This window comes from Amblyomma maculatum, unplaced genomic scaffold, assembly GCF_055883805.1.
Source record: "Amblyomma maculatum isolate TAMU_Amacu unplaced genomic scaffold, ASM5588380v1 scaffold_13, whole genome shotgun sequence".
NCBI lineage: Eukaryota > Metazoa > Arthropoda > Arachnida > Ixodida > Ixodidae > Amblyomma > Amblyomma maculatum.
Genome location: NW_028146738.1, coordinates 30,854,605 through 30,874,815, shown reverse-complemented (window position 1 = coordinate 30,874,815; position 20,211 = coordinate 30,854,605). Strand labels below are relative to the sequence as shown.

The following is a 20,211-nucleotide window of genomic DNA, read 5'->3' as shown; positions in this document are numbered from 1 at the left end:
TTTTTTACTCACTAAATATATGCAGGTTTTATATTTACAAACACTATTAGAAACCAATTTTGTTTTTGCAGTTGAGTTATTAAAAAATCGCTAACTTTTCTACAGGAGCGATATGCTGCAAAAATATTCATTTTTAACCTTATGCACTGGCATATGATGCATTAGGTTGGTTGCACTAAATATGTTTTCACTTCCTGACGCATGTTCTTAATTCCAGGCAGTATCTGGAGCTCCAGACCACTAGGTGTGTTCTCCACAACGTATCAAAATTGCTCAGAATTCGAAAACAGCAGTAAAGGGCAAATTTGCTGCCATTAAAAAAAGATCATCTTCGATTTTTATTCAAATCCCTCTCAAAAATCTTCAGTACCTCAAAAATATCACGGACTAAAAAGTGTTGCGTTATACTGTTTAAAAATATAACATTAAATATTAAACAGAGTGCTTGTGCTGATAATGGCCAAACTCAGCCTGCATTCTTGCAAGATCCAATAATATCTTGGCACAGAAACTATTTCTCTACATCATCTAGGTTCCATTCTTTATTTCTGAAAAAATTTGAAGCTCTAGATTTGTGTGTGTATCTGCATATTATTTTGAAATTGGACAAAAGTAAGAAAATGGTAAAATAAGGAAAACTGATTAGAATTGAAGAAACGGCCGCAACATCAATTTTTATCAAAATCTGTGGAAACAATGCAAATTACTTTGTTAATTTCAGTCAGTAAATATATTGAATTCTGCAGAATGTAATATTAGAAATATAAAAATGCTTGTTTTTGTTTATAGATGTGCTGATATGTCTCCCCCTTATGGAGTAGGCATCAAAACTTCAATTTACTATTTGCTGAATTTAGTTACATTTTACCTTAAGTAAAATTTAAAACCTTGTCAGCGCTTATACACCCTTTTTCTGCTTCTGGGACAAATACTTAATATAGCTTAAAATGGTATTAATTCACTATTTCTGTCAATTTCATGGCAGAACAGCTGAACTTTTTCTCTGTCCTGCATTCTTTTTTATTGCTAGGTGCAATAGTATTCAATCTAGGTTATTAATATATTATTCCATTTCTCAGCTTTGAGCACCACTAACAATACTATATTTTTGAAGATGATTTTTCAATGTGTAAATTTTATAATTACAATCATAAGCAAATCGCTTTCCAGCATAATACTTTTGGTGGCGTTACAGAGAACACACATAGCAGTTTAGAGCTCCAAATTCTGTCTTAAATTAACAATATGACCTGCGTAATAAACACAGAATGTTTTAGTGCAAACAACGCAACGTGTCACGCCAGTATGTAAGGTTGAACATTGACATTTTTGTAGCGCGTTGTTCTTGAAGCAAAGTTTGCGATTTTTTACTAAATCAACTGCATCAATGAAACACACTTTTAATACTTCTTATACAAGTAAACGTTACCCAAATGCGGTGAGTAAAAAACAGTGGATGAAAAAATTTTACGCAACCAGCTGGCCTCCAAACGTGCAACTTTTTGAAACGACAAAAACAGCGTTTTCCAGCTTTAGTGATAGGCGTTTTCTTTTTCGAGAATACTACGCCGCATCTGGCAAACCTAAGGGTCATTCCTTTGTGTCGAGACATTAGCCCACGACATATGAAAATTTAATTAAAAACAAATGGTCATGGCACCACGATTACTGTTCCTGTCCGAAGACATCCATATTTGTTTTCATTTCGTCTCTTCAAACAGGCTGGTTTAGCCAAAGCGGCGAATAAAAATATCATTGCATATATTAAAGATTTTCACGCTATATGTTATACCTAAAGCTACCTATATTGTCACAACTGTCATACGTTATTTGTAGCTGAAACAACATCACAAAAGGGATTCGATTGCAAATTGTTCGCTAGTTAAATAGACGTACGAGATGACACACGTATACTTTGTAGAATACAATTTAGGAAAGAGCAGATACAAACTACAGGCGAATAATGCTATGATATGGAGCATATGTATTACTCCGATTAACAGTAAAAAAATCAACTTTTAACATATTAATATATTCGACAAACTATTGCATGCTCACATAGGAACACAATTAATGAGCTCATCCACACATCTAATGTCTATGGGCATTAGATGTGTGGATGACTTCGTTTTATTCCAATTCGTGCGTCACTCAAAATAATTGAACGAGAAAAAAGTCAATGTCTACACAATTTTCAGTGAGTATACCATAAACTAAGGTATATCATATATGTCACATCACCTAGCAAGTGAAATGGGATAACAGAAGTAATCAGACTCTAACCCTGATCAGCATTTCGCTTTTGCGCCATCTTTGTAAGTTTTTAGGCAGGCTTTTCCACTGATTATCCTCTTCTTTATACCCCTGCTACCCACAGGACACAAATCTTCTGGGCATACCAAACTGTTGGTTTTCGCACCAGTGATACAACTTAATCGATCCATTTATACGTAGAAAACACTCTCGATGCGCACCTAAAAAAAAAATGAAAGCATGTATGTGTAGGCGAAATCATTCACCGGCGATTTAATAATATGATTTGAACAATAAAATCAAAGGATCACACTCGAAGTAACAAAAAAGTGGTGGAGAGATAGGAATTGAAGCAATGAAAGGTGGTTGCTTTCTGCAAAAAGCCAATAGCAAGAGGTCCACCGTCCATAAGAATAGGCAATAAAAATAAGGCATATTTAAAGGTGCATGCAGCAGTTACAGTGATGCAGTGCTACCTTTTTTTAGGCAGGCTTTTCCGCTGATTTTCTTCTTCTTTATTGCCCTTCCAACCACAGGACACATATCTTCTGGGGGTTGTCGGTTTTCGCACCAGTGATACAACTCAATCGATCCATTTCTACGTAGAAAACGCTCCCGATGCGCATCTAAAAAAATGAAAGCATGTATGTGCAGGCTAAATCATTCACACATGATAAAACAATATGATTTGAACAATGAAATCAAATGATCACACCCAGAGCAACAAGACAGTGGTGGAGAGATAGAAATTGAAGCAATGAAAGACGGTTGCTTACTGAACAAAGCCTACAGCAAGAGGTCCTGCGTCTATAAGAATAGGCAATAAATTAAGGCACGTTTATAGGTGCATGCAGCAGTTAAAGCGATGCAGTGTTACCTTTCTTTTTCACTGCAGTGATTGGTATAAATATTACAGCAATTGCTAGGCATCTCAGGTAACCCCATTGAAAACTTCATCCAAGGTACTGAGGAGCAGTGGCATGTTATTTGTAGCTGTTAACGGAAAGACAGGCTATCCTATGAGTGCATGCGCATTTCCTCCTTTTTGTACCTTGAATAAAAGCGACTGAACAGTGAGTATTGTAAGAGGTGCAGCATCCCTAGGAATGGGGAACAAAATTAAGTTTTAGTAAACAGAGGTACAAAAAGAAGCAAATATGCCTGCAATAATAGCATGATGGCCTACCTTTTGATCACTAGCTGTAAACAACCTGTCACTGCCAGTCGGTTCTTTAGATAGGCTTATCAATGCCAAAGCTTAAAGCTAAGAGAAATATGAGTAATATTTATTGCGGTCACGGCCGTAAACAATTCTAGCGGAACACTCCATTACTGTAACTATTCAACCGTCCATTTATACATATTGTTCATTAAAGAGCCATGCACATCATATTAAGTTGCTCTTTTCTACTCCCAAACGATTTCCTATAGAATTAGAATACGTGGATTGCTGCTTCGGTTTCAACATTCTTGCACGATGGCTATGGCGTGCTCTTCATGCGTACGGTACGGTACGTGAGGTACAAAGAGCTGTAATTGCCGAACAGGCGGACCTGACGGCCTGTCCCATTTCGCCTGAAAGTGCGCGCCGTGATCGAGCGCTTCGCGAGCAATATATTTCGGACGATATGGTTGCCTCATACCGGCCGTCAATGTTTTGTACAATGTGTCCTGCGTGCACGTTGTTTACTTTGCAGTGACAGGGACACAGTGCAAACACGGCTTATGTGCCTTTTTGCTTGTATTGTTATTTTCCCCCGCCTTCGAAGCGCGTCTGCGAAATCGCTCTCCTATTGTCGCCGCTTTCTGATAACGCCCTCACCTGAAGGCGCGTGCTCAGAAGGGGAGGCGTCGATTAAGAAAATTTTGAAAAGGGGCTCACTTGCGCTGTTCACGGCTTTCAGTTCCTCAATATGATATTAACCATTATAAAAGTGGAGGTTCATTATGACTTAATTATAGCCTAATCATCAAGCGGCATCACGCACATAATGTCCGCCCCACTGTAAAATTCACTTGCACAGACGGCACGAACAGTTTTCAAAACTTCGTCTGTACATCTGAAAACAAAAAACTGCCCTTAGCTCTTAACAAAATCCAAAAACTGTGTGAACATGGCTTCCTGCGCGCAGAAGAGAGGCTGTCCAAAATATATGTACAAAGCCGGGCGCATAGTATCTGGTTACTAATTGATTGCGGCGCGCTGCATAGTCAAAAAACTGCGCAAATGGCTGCCTGCAGTGTTCTGTCACGTGTTGGTGGCATACACACCTGTTACGCACGGCTCCTCTATTTTCGGCTCAAATGCTATTCATATCGCAGCCAGCAAATAAGTCCACGCGCTTGCTTGCATGTAACCCGGACGAAAATTCGCTTAGTTCTTGAAGTCATGCTTCGCTCAGTTGTTTCGAGGAGAAAACGAAAAGAGAACATTTGGGACTGGTAGGAGATTATATAGAACCAATTATGAAGCAATGGCATGCTGCAAAGATATATACTCACGGTCTAAGATGACGGCGTTCACCGAGTCCGATAATGCCGATGGTATCCCGCCGTTGCTGTAATCCGTACTCCGGCGACATTTCACAGCTCAGCTATTCACTGATATGTAGCAAGCACAAACCGGAGCACATGGACATGTATAGGCGCAAGAGAAAATTATGCACTGCACAATGAAAAAGAAAATTAATGAGGGAAGAAATTAAAGAAAGGTTTAAGAAGCTGTCACAAGTCTTGTAGCGTCTCCAACAAGCTCTGAAATGAACGTTTCGGGAGGAGGCCACACAGCAGCGCAGCTGGGGATGCTGTCTGTTGTGTCTTGCACGTAGACGCGTAGGCGAGGGGGAACAATGAACCGCTCAACTAGTGGGCGATTCCAGCCGCGGTGTTGTGTTCGCAAGGGCTGCGCGTGGGAACGAAGGACCAACGATCCTCTCAAAATTCCATTCTTCCTTTACCCAGCCCTCTTCTGCTTGCACCGGCCAGCCGTGACTTCGGACCATGCCGATGAGCGGCCGCCAGCGCGCACCGCTCGAGTCGAGTTCTAATAAATAGTTTTGTTTTGTGTGTTCGGAAACGCATTGTTTCTTCAAGCCAACCATGGACATAACATTTTCTAAAAAAAATAGAAAGCCTCCCCATCTACCATCCACATTCTTGCGTAAGGCCATACAGTTGGTGCATCGACAAATGCGCGCGTCCCCTCCCTTTCGCCACCTATGATCGAACAAAGGATGGTCGTTCGACCTTTTATATTTACTTCAAAATATTATATATTGTTGCGTGATGACTGATTAATAATGTCAAAGAGGCGGAGTTCTGAGCTTCTCTTCTATTCTGGCCAACTTTGGTTATAGATTATACAAATTATGCTCAAGTTAGCTAGCTGAAAATTATCCGACTAAATATATACATGTTTTTATTTGTATTCAGTTAATGTTCACTTTTCGGGCATGAGTAGATGTTTTATAAAAATTCTCAGCATCGGCCCAGGAAACGAAAATTTTCCTAATTTGCAGGCCTTTATTTCAGAAAAGGTTCATGGTAGAGCAGCAATAATTCCACAATATGTTCTCAGCATAATGATCCGCAAACAGCTTAAGCTCATATTTTTATGACATTTGGATACAGAGAGACGATCGCGCTAATGTACAGAAAACAGCAAACATTGAGAATTTTTAGGAAAACAAAAACAGTTTTCACATTGTTTAAACTTTTCCCACCTATTCTACACTACCTCAGCTTTCAAAACCATTAAAACACCTTGCATAATTTTGTTGCGCAAGTAATTATGGCCGCTTCGATAAAGCCTTTGCCCAATTATAGCGCACCACGCTGTCTGAACATTCTACGGAATTTGTGAATTGTTCAAGGTTTTTAAATTTTGGCATATAATTTTGTAACAGGGAGAAATATATTTACAAAAGAGGATTAAAGATATATACATTGAGGAACAGCCAAGGAGCCAGGCTACGAGGGCCGCCCATTCGACGCACTTCTTTTTCTTAATCTTCCACAAACGAGCGCGCCACTTCGTCCTCATCATTCTCCAGCTGTAACAATATTTCTTCGCTCATGTTTTGTCTCGACTTCGCAAATCGACGGTGACAAACACAGCAATGAATGATTCAGAATCAATTTTGTGCGCGTCGAGGTCCTGATGCGCTGTGGCATCAGGCAACACACAGACGTTTTTCGCAATCACCTTCACCTTAACGTTGATTGCACAAAAAGACGATAACGTTCAATGAGCAAGCAACATATTCTAAATCATTTTAGTAGAATGAAAGAATTGGAAAGGGCATGGAAAACTGCCTCATTAAAACAGTTTCTAGGCTGCATTCGTTTTTTCGAATGACTCGACAGCGCACATTATTTTCATTCCTGTACAGTTTTTTTTATTCCTTTGCCACCGCCTAGCGCGGTTGGAATGGTCAAACTCTAAACTAATAGGCGGAAAAAACTTTTTTTGTTTATTGGCGATGTATATGTTGTGCGCCATATAAATGTACCGGGGCCTTTATGCTCGCAGTCTGCACGAAAAACTGTCATTTTTTTTTACCACCGTGTGAATGCTCAAAACTAAAATGGTCTTCCGGCTTTTCATTTTCCAGTGATTTCATCTAGAAAGTACACACATCGTATTCGGTCCTTTCTCCAGGTAAACAGACGATGCTGCGCGTAGTTCCTTACGGATAATACAAAAGCACTAGAACAAAAACATCGCTGAGAAAACGGTCATTTCTTCCTTCAACTTGAGGCAACATTTTCCTTCTCGCCAATGAAAAAGCTACCTTCTAATCAATAATTTAATGTCACATGAACATGCTATGGCGACACAATTTCGTTTTTATGCGCGTTCTCACTGACAACTGGATTTGTACTTTAGCTTAAGTATAGATGCAGGGATGTAATCGGCATCCAATACAGGCATATTGGGTCGTGAGTGCTAGCCGGTCTGGGGTATACATATGTGGTCGCACGGTCGTGCTATCATTAGATATAATTGTGCGACAGACGTATGCGCCTGCGACGAAATCTGCATGCATGCCAATAGGCTCTAACCGTAAACACATATAGCTGACCCCCAAAGGTGCGCCGCATATGAGCGCACCGAAAAGACGAATCCAGACTGTTGCAGAGGTACGTGCTTGAATGCGTTATAGTAATTGTCGTCCCGTACGTGGTACCCTGTGAGGTCTGAACGATTGGCTGAAATGTTGTCGGAATTAAATGCCGCGGTTTGGCGTCCAGCGCACGTGTATTCAACCCTAAAAATGGAGAATTTGTTTTGATTGAATGTTTAACAGAAAATATTCACGTCAGCAGCCCATTAAAGCTGCGTTTTTAGGATGGCAATGACAATTGCGAGATCAGGGGACAAAATGGTCCATCGTGGGCAGTTTTCATACAGGGATAGCTAATACTGGAAAAACACAAGACAAACTGCAATGGTCCATTACAGCCAGTTTAAGAAACAGAACGGTCAACGTCGGAAGAACACAGGACACCTTGGTCCATTGCAGCCAGTTTTAAAAACTGAGCGGGCAACGCCGGAAGAACACTGGACAACATGGTCCATCATAGCCAGTTTTAAAAAAGGAACGGCCAACGACGGCGGAACACAGGACAACTTGGTCCATTGTAGCCATCTTTAAAAAACAACATCCAATACTGGAAGAACAGAGGATAACATTGTCCATTGTAGCCATGTTTAAAAACCGGAACATCCAATGCTGGAAGAACACAGGACAACTTGGTTCATTGTAGCCAGTTTTAAAAAATGGAAAGCCCAATGACAGAGGAACGCAGGACAGCTTGGCCCATTATAGCCAGTTTCAAAACCCGGTGCGACCATTACTGGAGGAACAACGGCAATCTCGGTCCAATATAGACATTACGTATTTATGGCAGAGCCAATATCGGGAACTCACTGTACATCTTGGCCCAAGCTGGCCAGTGTCGGCTACTGGCAGCGCCAACACTCGGAGAGCATTGGCTAGTCTGGGCCATTGTTGGACATTGTGTTGACGGGCATATCCTATGTTGGGAGCATGCTGGTTAGGCTAGCCCAATGTAGGACCACTGTTTGCCGTCGTACTTACAACATTGGCCCAATGCTTTGTGCTGCCTGGGAAGGTTGAGAAGGTGCTCTTATCCTAGGCCCTTGCAGAGGTGATATGGTTCCGCTTTATCCCAATCCACTAGCTCTAGCTGGTCATCTAGACCTGAGCTGGATGGCACATCCTCTCATTATTGCTGTGCTAGGTTTTTAATTCTGGGCATATTGTTTAAGCAGTTCTATCTCATGCAATGTAGTATAGCCACCTCTGCAGAAGGGCACCTTGGTTATATACTAAGTTAGGTACAGTCGTGAGCAAAAGTAGTATACAACACTCAGCCGGTGGTGGAGCTTGAGAAAACTGCATCCCAACTTCATCTAACAACAGATATCTAAGATCGAGACAGTAGTGGCAGTGCCCCATTTGATCCACATGCATGTGCCAATGTTGCTGCCCCTTACGCTGTCACTAGATGGCACTTTGATGCAATTTTCTCAAGCTCTGTCTCTGGCTGAGTGTTGTATACCACTTATGCTCACGACTGTACCTTTATCTTACCATTTGGTTAGTATTGGGCTGAAAATTGGTCAGGCTGTGGTAACAAATCCAAAATAAATGTTTTTCCACTGCTAGCAAGCTGATACTAATAATGGATGGTGGTTGTCTGGGCAAGGTCCCTCAGAACAAGCAGGCATTATTAGTTTCTCCAAAATTTATGTTCAGGCATATTTGTGTTTTCACTAATAGTTGGTATCACTTTGAGAAAAATTGAAATCGTTCGGGGCAGCCAAAAGTATTTTCTGATCAATTCTTGAGTGCCATGTCCAAATCTTCTCAGGTGCATGACACTCCCATGTATGTTAAAGCTCAGTACATTTATGTGCTGTCTGTAGCTGATACTACATGTAGTTTTTGAAACCCTGCCATACTTTGATAAAACAGTGAGGAAAAACATATTCAAGAGCAAGCAGAGCACACAACTTTGCTTACCTTCTGTTATTAGCTGAGTAATTGTCTGAGCTGAAGTCGGGACTTCCAAAGTAATTTTCCGACCTGTCTTTGCAAGTATGATAAAAAAATCTGCAGCGGAAGTGGCTGAATGACATGATTGGTATCGGCTTTTTTCTATGGCCTGACACATGATTCATGTCATCTTTCACTAGTCGGCCGCTGCTACAATCCTGATAAAATGCTTATGAGTCACTGCCTACTGAAAAAAAGCACTATGCTAGAGCTAAATGGTTACATCCTATACTAGCTTCTATTCAGTCAAATATCAACCTCTTCTAAATGTCTGAACTATATGGATAAATCCATAGGAGATCAACCTGTTGAAATATTTAATATTTTATTGCTTTGATTAGATGACATGTAGTATGACCAAATTTTTTTATAGGCGAACAGTGAAATCCGTTTTGTGAAAATGCTAATATTCTAGAAGCAAAAAAATTGGGGACATCATGGCAGTGTTTTTGCTTACCTCTGTCCTCTGCAACATTGTAATGACCTACGATTGTAGATATGCAGGCCATGGTGAATATACTTTTTCTGCTAAGAATGAGGGTGAGAAAATGTATACCAGGTATATTGCCAATGCTTGGAGAAAGTCACTGCTTAGAAACAATTTTAATTAGGCCACTAGTTTCAAGTGCTCTTATTTTTAATATATTTCCCTGTGACTATAGAGTGCATCCACAAAATTACAGAATAGGTAAGAATTCAGCTACTAAAAATGTGCTTATTTTTATCACATATAAAAGGGAAGTGCAGGAAACGCTGGTCCCAAATATGGCTGTTGGAACATGAAAGTCATATTCAAGAAACAAAGGAAAAGTCTTGCAATTTCAAAAACAAGCCTCTAAGGAGTAAGTGAAAAACAATATGAAGAACACATTGAATTTGTTCAACCTCTATAATGAACTTCCTTGCAGTGAATCCCTCGAAAACAAAGTTTTTCAATTCCACAACTCTGCCCTATTGAAGTGCATATATTTGAAAACTCTATGTCGCGGTGGTTGACCTTCACATAACCAACTCGTGGCACTAACTCGGCTAGTGCTGAATTACTAGAAATTTGGCAGAACCCGCAAGTTTAAGGATGATAAAACATGAACTGACGTGAAACAAATGTCTCGGATACCAACAGCGATTGCAGTTAATACAATGTGCTGTCTTTCAGTGCCGACAGCTCATCTAAGTTGCAAACACAGCACTCTTCATTCCGTCCACTTTTGAAATGTCGCACTACAATAGTTTGGGCTTAAAGCAGTGAAATATAACAGAACGAAGAAAAAAAACACAGGGCGAGCAGTGTGCATTCATCACCGCCATGTAGTTGCTCGCAGGCTCCTGTGCATCAGCAGAGGGAACAATGTAGCTTGCAGTTACGTGAGGCAGTCTGTTTCCTGTGGCAATGCTGGTGGGCAATCAATCACACGCGGGAAGCTGCAGGCCCCTCCTTTCTTGGTGATGGCGTGAATGTGCATGCTCCTCTCTGAGACTGACTCCTTTTTAACCCCAATCCCCTTTCCCTCATGGGCATGTTGCATGCCATTGCAGAGGTGGAGGCTGCTGCCGCTGCAGTCACACTGTGCCCTCAGTGCAATTGAAAATGTTTCATCATTTAAATAACATCAAATAATTATAATTTACTGTAAACACTTTCAATGTGGTTTCCCATTACAAAGAGATTCTTAAAGCGACTGAACACTGCACTGTAATGTCCAATTTTTTTCAGTATCGAGGAGTCAATTCCATAAGGGTTTTACCAGAAATGCACTAGAAAAATTTTACCAAGGAGTTTTCGATCAGTAATGCTCCTGTTTTCATGTAATCTGCTGCTGGAAACAATGAGTAGTGGACATAATGATGATTGCACATCTGCAAAAGTTATTTACTAAAAGCTAATATAATTTGATGGGCGAGGCAGTAATAAGATATTTTTTAGTACACAGTAGGTCAAATTTAGTCACTACCGCCAAGGGTGTTATGGCAGTGAACATACACATCATCACCAGAAATTTTAGTGGGGCATTGTTATCAATTCACCCAAAAAAGTCAATACATTGTTGTGCCATCTAGTGACAAACGTTAAAATCACAAGGCGATGCAAACGCAGGCTGTTTTTTCTGGGCTTAGCTGATGGGCTAGCAGAGAGTGCGCAAAAATATCAATAAGCAATGCAAGAACTTTTCAAATAGAGAACACTGCACTTGCAAAAACTAGTGACATTTTCCCAAGATAAGATCACGTGGGTTATACAGTGATAATTGCAGCATTACACCACAAGAGGCGACACCAATCATCGTCATGCAATTTTCAGTGCCCAAATAAAATTATAGACCCTTATTTATTGGACATTGTAGTGTTTTATCTATACCATACGAGGCAAGGTTTTTTAATTTCCACCATAATAGTACATATTTGGGTCAGTGTTCTGTACCTTCAGTCTAATTTTCATTCTGCGCTGTCCTTCTGAGCCTTCACCAAAGCCGCTTATTACAAATACCTGGATGTAACGAAAAATTGCAAATATTTTATAATTTCGTTATAACCAGGCTTTAGATCACATTGTTTCGAATGCTATCAAAGCTGAATTCTCAAGCATTGGCTGAAGCATTTCTTAATTTTCTTTAGCTTTTCTAATCATGAGTTCTGTAATATGTAAAAAATCAGCTTTTTCTCTTTTGGGAGTATTGAATAGAGCCTACAACAGAATGTTAGAATGTAAAATGCCTCTGGCACAACCATTATTTTAGTGTTTTAAATAATTTGGTTTCTCAATGGCATTTTACACAACCTCATTCTATTCTAGGGTGCACTCAGTTATGCTAAACAAATAAAAATATTGCAGATGCATTGTGAAATTTTGAAATTTCACTGAAAAATCTTATATGCATTCCTAAGGATGTTGCCTCAAGCTATTAGTCAAACCTGGATATATCGAACTCAAAGGGGATAGTAAAATAGTTCGATATGTTGATAATTTGATATTACAGAAATCAGCTTGAGATGCCATTTGAAATGGTGAAAAATATACTGTATTTGTCATCTAATCAACCCACTCAAAAATGAACCCACTCCACTTTTGCCACCGAGAATTTAGAAAAAAAAACCTTAGTCAGTGGCGCGTCCCTCCATTTTGGCCATTGTATCTACAGCTCATTTCTTGGCAGCACTTCAAAATTCTGCGTAGTGATATCAAGTTGGTTTATCTTTTGACTAAACTTTTGACATTAATTCCTGTAGTGGTGGAGAGCAAACTTGGCAGAGTGCCCATGACGGCTTGATTATACAAACCTGGTTCAATTTATTATGCTGCACTTGAAGCAGGTGGAGTCCACAAAATCACTGGAGTGCGTGATAGGTGCATATGATATTTGAAGCAAACAGTGATAAAAGACAGTGTCATGATTGCAGCTGACAGCATGCTTTCATTGATTCATGGTTGCAAGGATGGACGACTCTCGTAAAAACAAAAAAATCTGCTGCTTCCTAAAATATGCAGCTGTCGTAGCTTATGCTACACAGCACTCTCACCACTATAACAAGGATGGACAACTACCACAAAAAAAATGTGCCACTTCTTAACATCCAGATGTTTCATAGCTTGCGCTATGGCACATGTTCAGCATGACGACAAGGATGGATGACTCTCGCAAAAAAAAATCTGCCGTTTCTCAATGTACGCAGATGCCATAGCTTACACTGTGCTGCACGTTAAGCATGATAAGTATGGATGACTCTCGCAAACAAAAAACTAAAAACTAAGGTTCCCTTAATGTCCGCAGCCACCGTAGCTTACTCTACACTGCCATTAGGTGCAAGGTTGGCTGACTCTGGCAAAAATAATTAGCTGTGGTTTAGCTTGTGGTTAAACCTGGAGTTATGTGAGAGACAATCTGCATGGCTATGCTTAGATTCGGTTTGAAAGTGAAGACATGGCTTTTGAACATAGTTTATAGTTTCAGCCATAGGGGAATCGCTTCATGTATGAGTGCCCTTTGACTCTCATTGACCTTTGTCATTCGGGCGTCGAAGACTTCTAGCAGTATGACATTGTCTCTACGTCGAACTGGAGCACACAGCTGTCACAACCTTCAAAGAAACCTTCTGTCCTAGTAACTTTGTTGTCGTTCGCCTCTACCATTTACCGAGTTATCTGTCTTCTTTTTTTTCATCTTTTACTTTTCTTCTCAAGGCAGGCACGGTGAAATGGTGAGACTGTGGCTAGTGTAGCTCTCGCTACAAAAATCTTACATCTTAACATCTGAAGCTGCCATAGCTTGTGCTATGCTGCACATTTAGCATGGTGACACGAGACATGCATTGCACGTCAAGCACTATGCACAGAGGATTCACAACAGCATGAAGAAACTGTCCGACTATCTATATCCCACGGGCTAGGCTGGCTTGTTGGTGCATGCATAGTGCGTGCTGCTGCGAATACAGACCAGGAAAGAGAGGGAGAAAGCTCTGCAGCATGGGCACATCCCTATGTTCTTTCCCCTATCTCATTGTTTCCCCTCTTCCAAACATCATGGCTGCATTGGCTGTGTCTGTTCTATACCGGCTGTTGCCAAACCAGTTCCCTCTCATTCCTTCACACACATGGCTTGCAAACATGGCATACTGATGTGCAGCAAATGATCATCACAGACAAACGAACCTTTGGGGAAAGGGCCCAACTCTGCTTAAGATCAGCCATTGCTGAACTGTACTCTCATTCCTTCTGTGCATCGCTTGAAAATGTCATGCAGCAAACGGCCGAGGGTGATGCGATCGTCCTTGGGGATAGAGCACCTTCTAGTGCATAGTGCCGAGTTTGATACATAAAATGACTGGTGAAATTGGGGTTCGATGTATGACGCAGCTTTCCTAAACTTTTATATGAGATTTTCAAGGGAAAATTCTGTGATTTCGTTATAACCAAAATACGAATATACAGGTTTGACTACTCTCTCCCACAGATAGTGGTGCCACAGCATCCATAAAACATGCAGATCAGCATTGGTTCATAATAATGTACCGTGAAATCTGATTGATAAAGTTTTTCCTTCAAGAGGCAGTGAAAAAGTACTAGCTGAAGAGGAGGGTAGTAGTCATAGCAATAGCAACAATCAACACTCGAGGCCGATGTTTCAGTATTACTTGCTTGCTTAATGAACCTCCCCGCCTACTTTTGTTCTTGAAAGTTTTCTCATCTGTGTTTTCAAATTTTTTGAGCATGTGCCTTTCTTGTGCACCCTTGCTGTCACATTCTGCAGTTCTCTCCTTGGGAATCTGCAGTGTCAAGTTTCAGATGCTCTTCAAGACTTTGTCACCATCTGTACACAGTTAAGGGATGGAACTGCAAGTCTTTCTATGGATTTCAGAAAATGTTAGCATAAAATAACAGATTTTTCAAAGTGCAGCCACTCACATTAGAAGCAAGTTCTGTGCCAAGTATAATTCACTTGGTATCTTTTGGGCCCTGTTTTGAACTATACAATTTTCAGATAATGCATTTTAATTTTCAGTTACTGTAAAAATTGCATCAGTAATCTTGTAATCTTGTGTGCCATGTCTTCATTGTGAAGGTCATAGTATTAGCAATAAGGGTAGCAATTTGAGAATTGGGAAGTGTTTTTACTGTTCTCTACACTGTCATTGGTGGTTGTGCCAAATACTTTATTTCATTCGAAAAATTTCACATTTGTCAGACTATCAATGGGCCTCTTTTCATTTGCTTTGTGATGTTGCCATCGCACCTTGTCTTTTGGCTACTTTGAAAGCCCAGTTCACCACCTGCAGCTGTGCCACAAGATAGGAGCTGGTTACCGCAGCCTCTCATTACAATGGGTTAGATGATTGCCATTCAACTTTGGTTTGGAACTCAGGACAACTTGTGTAGGAATGCACCTAATTGGTCTTTTTGGCTTCACAGAGCCTGCTGCTATGATTCAGATGATTGTGATATTGCTGGTGAAGTTTGCTGGTTTCACCTTAGGTACTATTAGTGGAAACAATATAATGCAACATTTCTTTTGTATTCTTTTTCATCTCCACCAAAGATTTATTTTTGAAGTTTCGACACAAATGGGCGATTTCATTTTCTTTTCCATCGAGTTTTGATAGACTATCTTGAAACATTTTCTATTCGTCATGGTGTTCTGCAGCAAAGTATGTTATAGAAATCGCTAAATTACAACCAAGTGACACTCCTGTCACTGGCATAATCGTTGTGCCAGTTAGATTCAACTATCCTGCATACAACATAATTCCCCTTAAAATGCTTGTTTTTACTGTTGCAAGCATACTTGAGAGTCTCTCAGATGTCAGTCTTCGAATCATGATGTTGAGGGCCTAGCAGCAGGAACACTTTTGTGTGGGTGGTCAGCCAGAAACAATTCACTATATCAATGCACTTGAAATGACATGTGGTTTTTAGACATTACTTACAATTCTCATTAATCACAATGCTATGGCTCTGGTTTAAGCTCACAAGTAGTTTTCAGGTACCAGTGGGCATGCATATGTTTTGTACTGTGTCAAATGCCTGCAAAGTCTCCGTGTGCTTACATGGAGAGAAATGCACAAATTATATCTAGGTCTTCTCTTTCTTTGTTTAGTGCAGAAAAAATGAATGCCCAAAAAGGATGCCCTGTTTATGTAGTGCCTGCATAGAGGTTCAATCAAAGCAGCAATTTACTACAGCATTGTTTCAGTGCTTAACTGCTGTATCATGATAACGTAGCATTGTCTAAGCTGTTCTTTTCCTCTTCATCACTGTACAGGGTGTTTGGGTTCCCGCGTCACTACACTGACGTTGGCAACATCTCACTTGGAAGGCGCCGACAGCTTCTTGGCAAGTCCTGGAGTGTGCCGGTCGTCTGCCACATTTTGCGGCCACTCCGCTCATTTTTCAAGCTGGTCAGCACCTAGGACGACCACTAAATATACCCACTGTCAATTTTTTTCTTAAGCTAGAAAAAGTCATTTTCTAAATGTTATAAATTTTTTTAAACGGTAATACCACATGCTATGGCCATTGTATTTTCTTTTTTGCCATTAACCAATTTCCACCATTTGGTGAAAGCTGGTTCAAGGAAGGCAACAAATTTTTCTCAAATTTCTCCAGAAGTGAAGAATGCTCAGTGGTTGTCTGGGTGGATGGAGAAGTTGTGAAGAATTGCAGTGGCCACAGTATGAGGTATTGACCTTTAAAAACGCTTATTATACTTTCATAAGTTTACTTGATTTCTAGAATACTTTCAATCAGCCCAACCAGAGGCAACATGCAACAAAAAATTTTTTGTTTCTTTTTCTAGTCAATCTAGTCCTTTTTTAAGTGTCATAAGCCTTCCATGAGAATTGTCATTTTTTAGATTAGTAAAGTTTTTCTTAATGATAATAAGCCAATATTGAGCTGTATCAGAATCACATTTTAAGTTGTACATTTTAACCTTGACATAACAAATTGCAAGGGACTGCCAAAAATCAATAGTTATTTTGAAAGTAATAAAATGCTCATGGTTATAGCCCAGTGGTCAAACCTAGGTATAATAATGACGTATGTTGGCAGTAGACTTGTGTTCAGAGATTTCAATTGAAAATGTTTCACTTACTTCGAAGGCCCTTTATTTCTAGAAATCAGTTTCATTCTCGCAAATGCAGCTCACACAGCCAATTAAAGAGCCTTACCCCTTCTACTTTTCACACCTCATTGGGTACATTATTGCACTCAATGATGAAAGTGCAAACTTTCTTCATGCACATTAAAGCAGTTTGATATGACCTCATCTTCAGCATTCAATGAAGTTTAACAATATTCTTTCACAATGGTCATGATTGTCGATGGGGCTATTTCAAGCTGTTTGCAGACACCGATTTGCTTTTTCCCAGTACTAATTTCTTGCAGCATGTACACTTTCCTGTCAGAGAAAACTGCCTTCACTTCTTGTTGCAATTGCTGGTTGCAAGCCGTGTATTAAACCATGTGCATGTGTCAGTGTACATATTAAGCCACATTTTTGTGGTGATGCTTGGAGTTGGCAACAGATATTGTGATAATGAAAGCTACTGCCTAAGGCAGTTTGTGCCAAGTGAGTGAGTTATGGCACTGTTAATTTTAGTCAGTTTTAATTCTGATGCTGCATGATTACAGGGGAAAATAATGTATATTCTGAAATGTGGGCTGTAGTGAAAGTTTATACTTCTGAACTATTTTTGCATTGAACATACTGAAAATCTCCAGGTAATTTTTTAAATGGCTATAATTTTGAAAAATTAAATAATGTGGGACACTTAGCAATGTTTTGACTACCTATTTTTATGTTGCATCATATTTGTCAAGCTGTATGTTATATTCAAATTTGCTGTAGTAATGTTTTTGATGTATATCATTTCTTTGAAATGTCCTTGTGATGTTCAGTTCAAAAACAGAAGATGATAAATATGCTTCTAGATCAGAAGCCAGTATCAGTATTTTCCTAGCATTTCTGGCCATAGTTGTGCCAATAAATTTTATTCTTCATGACTCCCTTTGTTTTCTTTCTTTTTTGTGTGGATTGTCATCTCAATGTATGCAGAGTTCTCTCCACCTGGACCAGTGTTTAGAAACAGTCAAGTAACGGCGCACTGCAGCCTTATGTGATTTTTTGGGGGAATGACTGTCACCACTGTGATTCACAACAGCTGTATTTCCAAAGCACTTCTAGCGATGGCTTTTATGCGAAACCGTTTAGGCCTAGCGACGACTAGGGCCTAGCACACGGCCAGAGCGCCGTCGTTAGCCGCCTTCGCGGGCAGCGTTGTTGCGGTAAGCTCTCGGCATCCGGTGTAGCAAGCGTTACTAATTTGCAGTATTCTTTCTTGATGAGGCTAAGCTCGAGCATTTTTCGACGGGCCCTAATACGCCGAGAGAACGATTTGGCGAAAACGTACGGGAGTCAATGAGGCTGTAGTATGCTGCGCTCTAGGGCAATACTCGAAGGCTCTATAAAGTCACCGTCGGAAAGTACACTAGATACTGCCTATTTTACGTGTTGCTCTAACGCTTTCTTTAGTGCGGAAAGTGTACATTGTTGAAACTCGTACGCGTTTCGTAGTGGAGCGCAGATGTGCGCACCTTCCGTACCATTGCGCAAACAAATGCCGCCTACACATCCGCTAACGTCGTAATTGACAGTCCTAATCAAAAGGTTGGTTACAAGGTATGCAAAACATGAATGTCAATTTAAAGGCTGCTTTCGTTCACAGTGCCTTCATCTTAGCACCATATTGAATGCGCTCCAATATTTGGATATCACAGTTAACATAATTGGGAAATGGCATTAGCTTTGGTCGTGTAGCAGCGCGTCGAAAAAATGACATTAACCTGAACAAATGTCATTCGGTGTGATTGCTTGCTTCCTGTGTCAAACAGCCGCGATTCACGGCCCCCGTCGTTTTCGTGAAGCATCACTGAAACTTATACAAACATGTTCCTGGCAAGGTTTATGTGTGTTCGAAAAACCAACTACGCAGCAATTCGTCCCGGACATTGCTAAAGGTTGACAACAGCGTTATGTCTGTTAAACCGCTACCAAAGACGAAAACACGACGCGCGCACGTAGACGCTGACACGAACAGCGCCTGACCGAGCCCGCCTACGCTTTGCGGCTTTGGCGACAGGCGGCGTTGTCGGCGTTTTGCGCATAGCGTATACCAACAGAATATGCGACCAGATGGCGCTAAACTTCTGCTCGTAGTCCCAGAACACCTGGTACCACCGTTCTTCAACAGTTGCACGACGCACCCACAGAGGGTCATCTTGGCGTATCTCGTTGTACGATAGCGTCCGCCGGCGCTTTTTTTGGCTAGGCCTCTATCGCTCTGTTCGTTGTTACGTGGCTTCTTGTGACGGGTGTCAGCGACGGAAGAAGCCCTCGGTTATGCCGGCTGGATCCCTGCAGCCGATCGACATCCCAGTACACCCGTTTTCCCGAGTTGGCCTTGACTTCCTCAGGCCTTTCCCACTTTCTGCTTCGGAGAATAAATGGATTGCTTTGGCCACGGATTACACTACGCGCTACGCTGTCACCCGAGCGATACCCGCCAGCTGTGCAACTGACGTGGCTGCGTTTCTTCTCCACGATGTCATCCTGCTTCATGTTGCTCCACGCCAGCTGCTCACTGACCATGGCTGTTGCTTTCTTGCTCGACTAGTCGACGAAATTCTTCGGTACTCCTCCATTAAGCACTATATTTTACCACCGCTTACCATCCACAAACGAACGGCCTCACCGAACGCCTCAACCGCACGCTCACGGACATGCTGTCAATGTATGTCTCGAATGACCACCGTGACTGGGATATTACTTTGCGATTTGTAATGTTAGCGTACAATTCCTCTCGTCACAATACAATGGGCTACTCATCGTTTTATCTTCTATACGGCCGCCACCCTCCCCTTGCTTTTGACAGTGTACTGCCTCCCACCGCTAGCGCCTGTTGCTACGTTCGTGACGCCATCTCCCGAGCTGACGCCGCCCGTGTTATTGCTCGCCGCTGACTGGCCTCCTCCCAGAATTCTCAAAAACGGTGCCATGATTCTCGCCACCGGGATGTCCACTACTCTCCGGGCTCTCTCGTCTTACTCTGGATTCCCGCTCGTAAAGTTGGGCTGTGTGAGAAGCTCTTGTCACGCTACGCAGGACCCTACCGTGTTTTACGGCACTCCTGCAACATACGAGGTCCTTCCTGTATATCCGCCGCGACAGTCCTCTATGCCACGCACCGAGATTGTTCATGTCGCCAGAATGAAGCCGTACTACCCCTGCAGTAGTTCGTCTTTAGTACGCACCTGGACTGTGCTTTTCGTGGTGCGGGGGGGAGTTAATGCTACATATATGCCCTGCATCGCTGGATGTTAAAG

The 20,211-nt window shown here is 41.2% G+C and overlaps 1 protein-coding gene and 1 long non-coding RNA gene across 2 annotated transcripts in view; one reads left to right on the top strand and one right to left on the bottom strand.

The window, feature by feature from the left end:
* LOC146172501 (DNA (cytosine-5)-methyltransferase 3A-like) overlaps positions 1 to 17,784 on the top strand; it is a 292,512-nt gene extending 274,728 nt beyond the window's left edge. The window contains exon 18 of the mRNA XM_084585778.1: positions 16,091 to 17,784. Within this exon, the coding sequence (XP_084441904.1) occupies positions 16,091 to 16,238 (148 nt within the window). The 3' untranslated portion in view covers positions 16,239 to 17,784. The remainder of the gene's footprint in view (positions 1 to 16,090) is intronic.
* LOC146172502 (uncharacterized) lies at positions 2,425 to 4,933 on the bottom strand. The gene is made up of 3 exons (XR_014702585.1): positions 4,756 to 4,933; positions 2,730 to 2,879; positions 2,425 to 2,474 (listed from the first exon to the last, which is right to left on the bottom strand). It is a non-coding gene; the product is annotated as an uncharacterized LOC146172502 (long non-coding RNA).
* Positions 17,785 to 20,211: the final 2,427 nt, after the last annotated feature.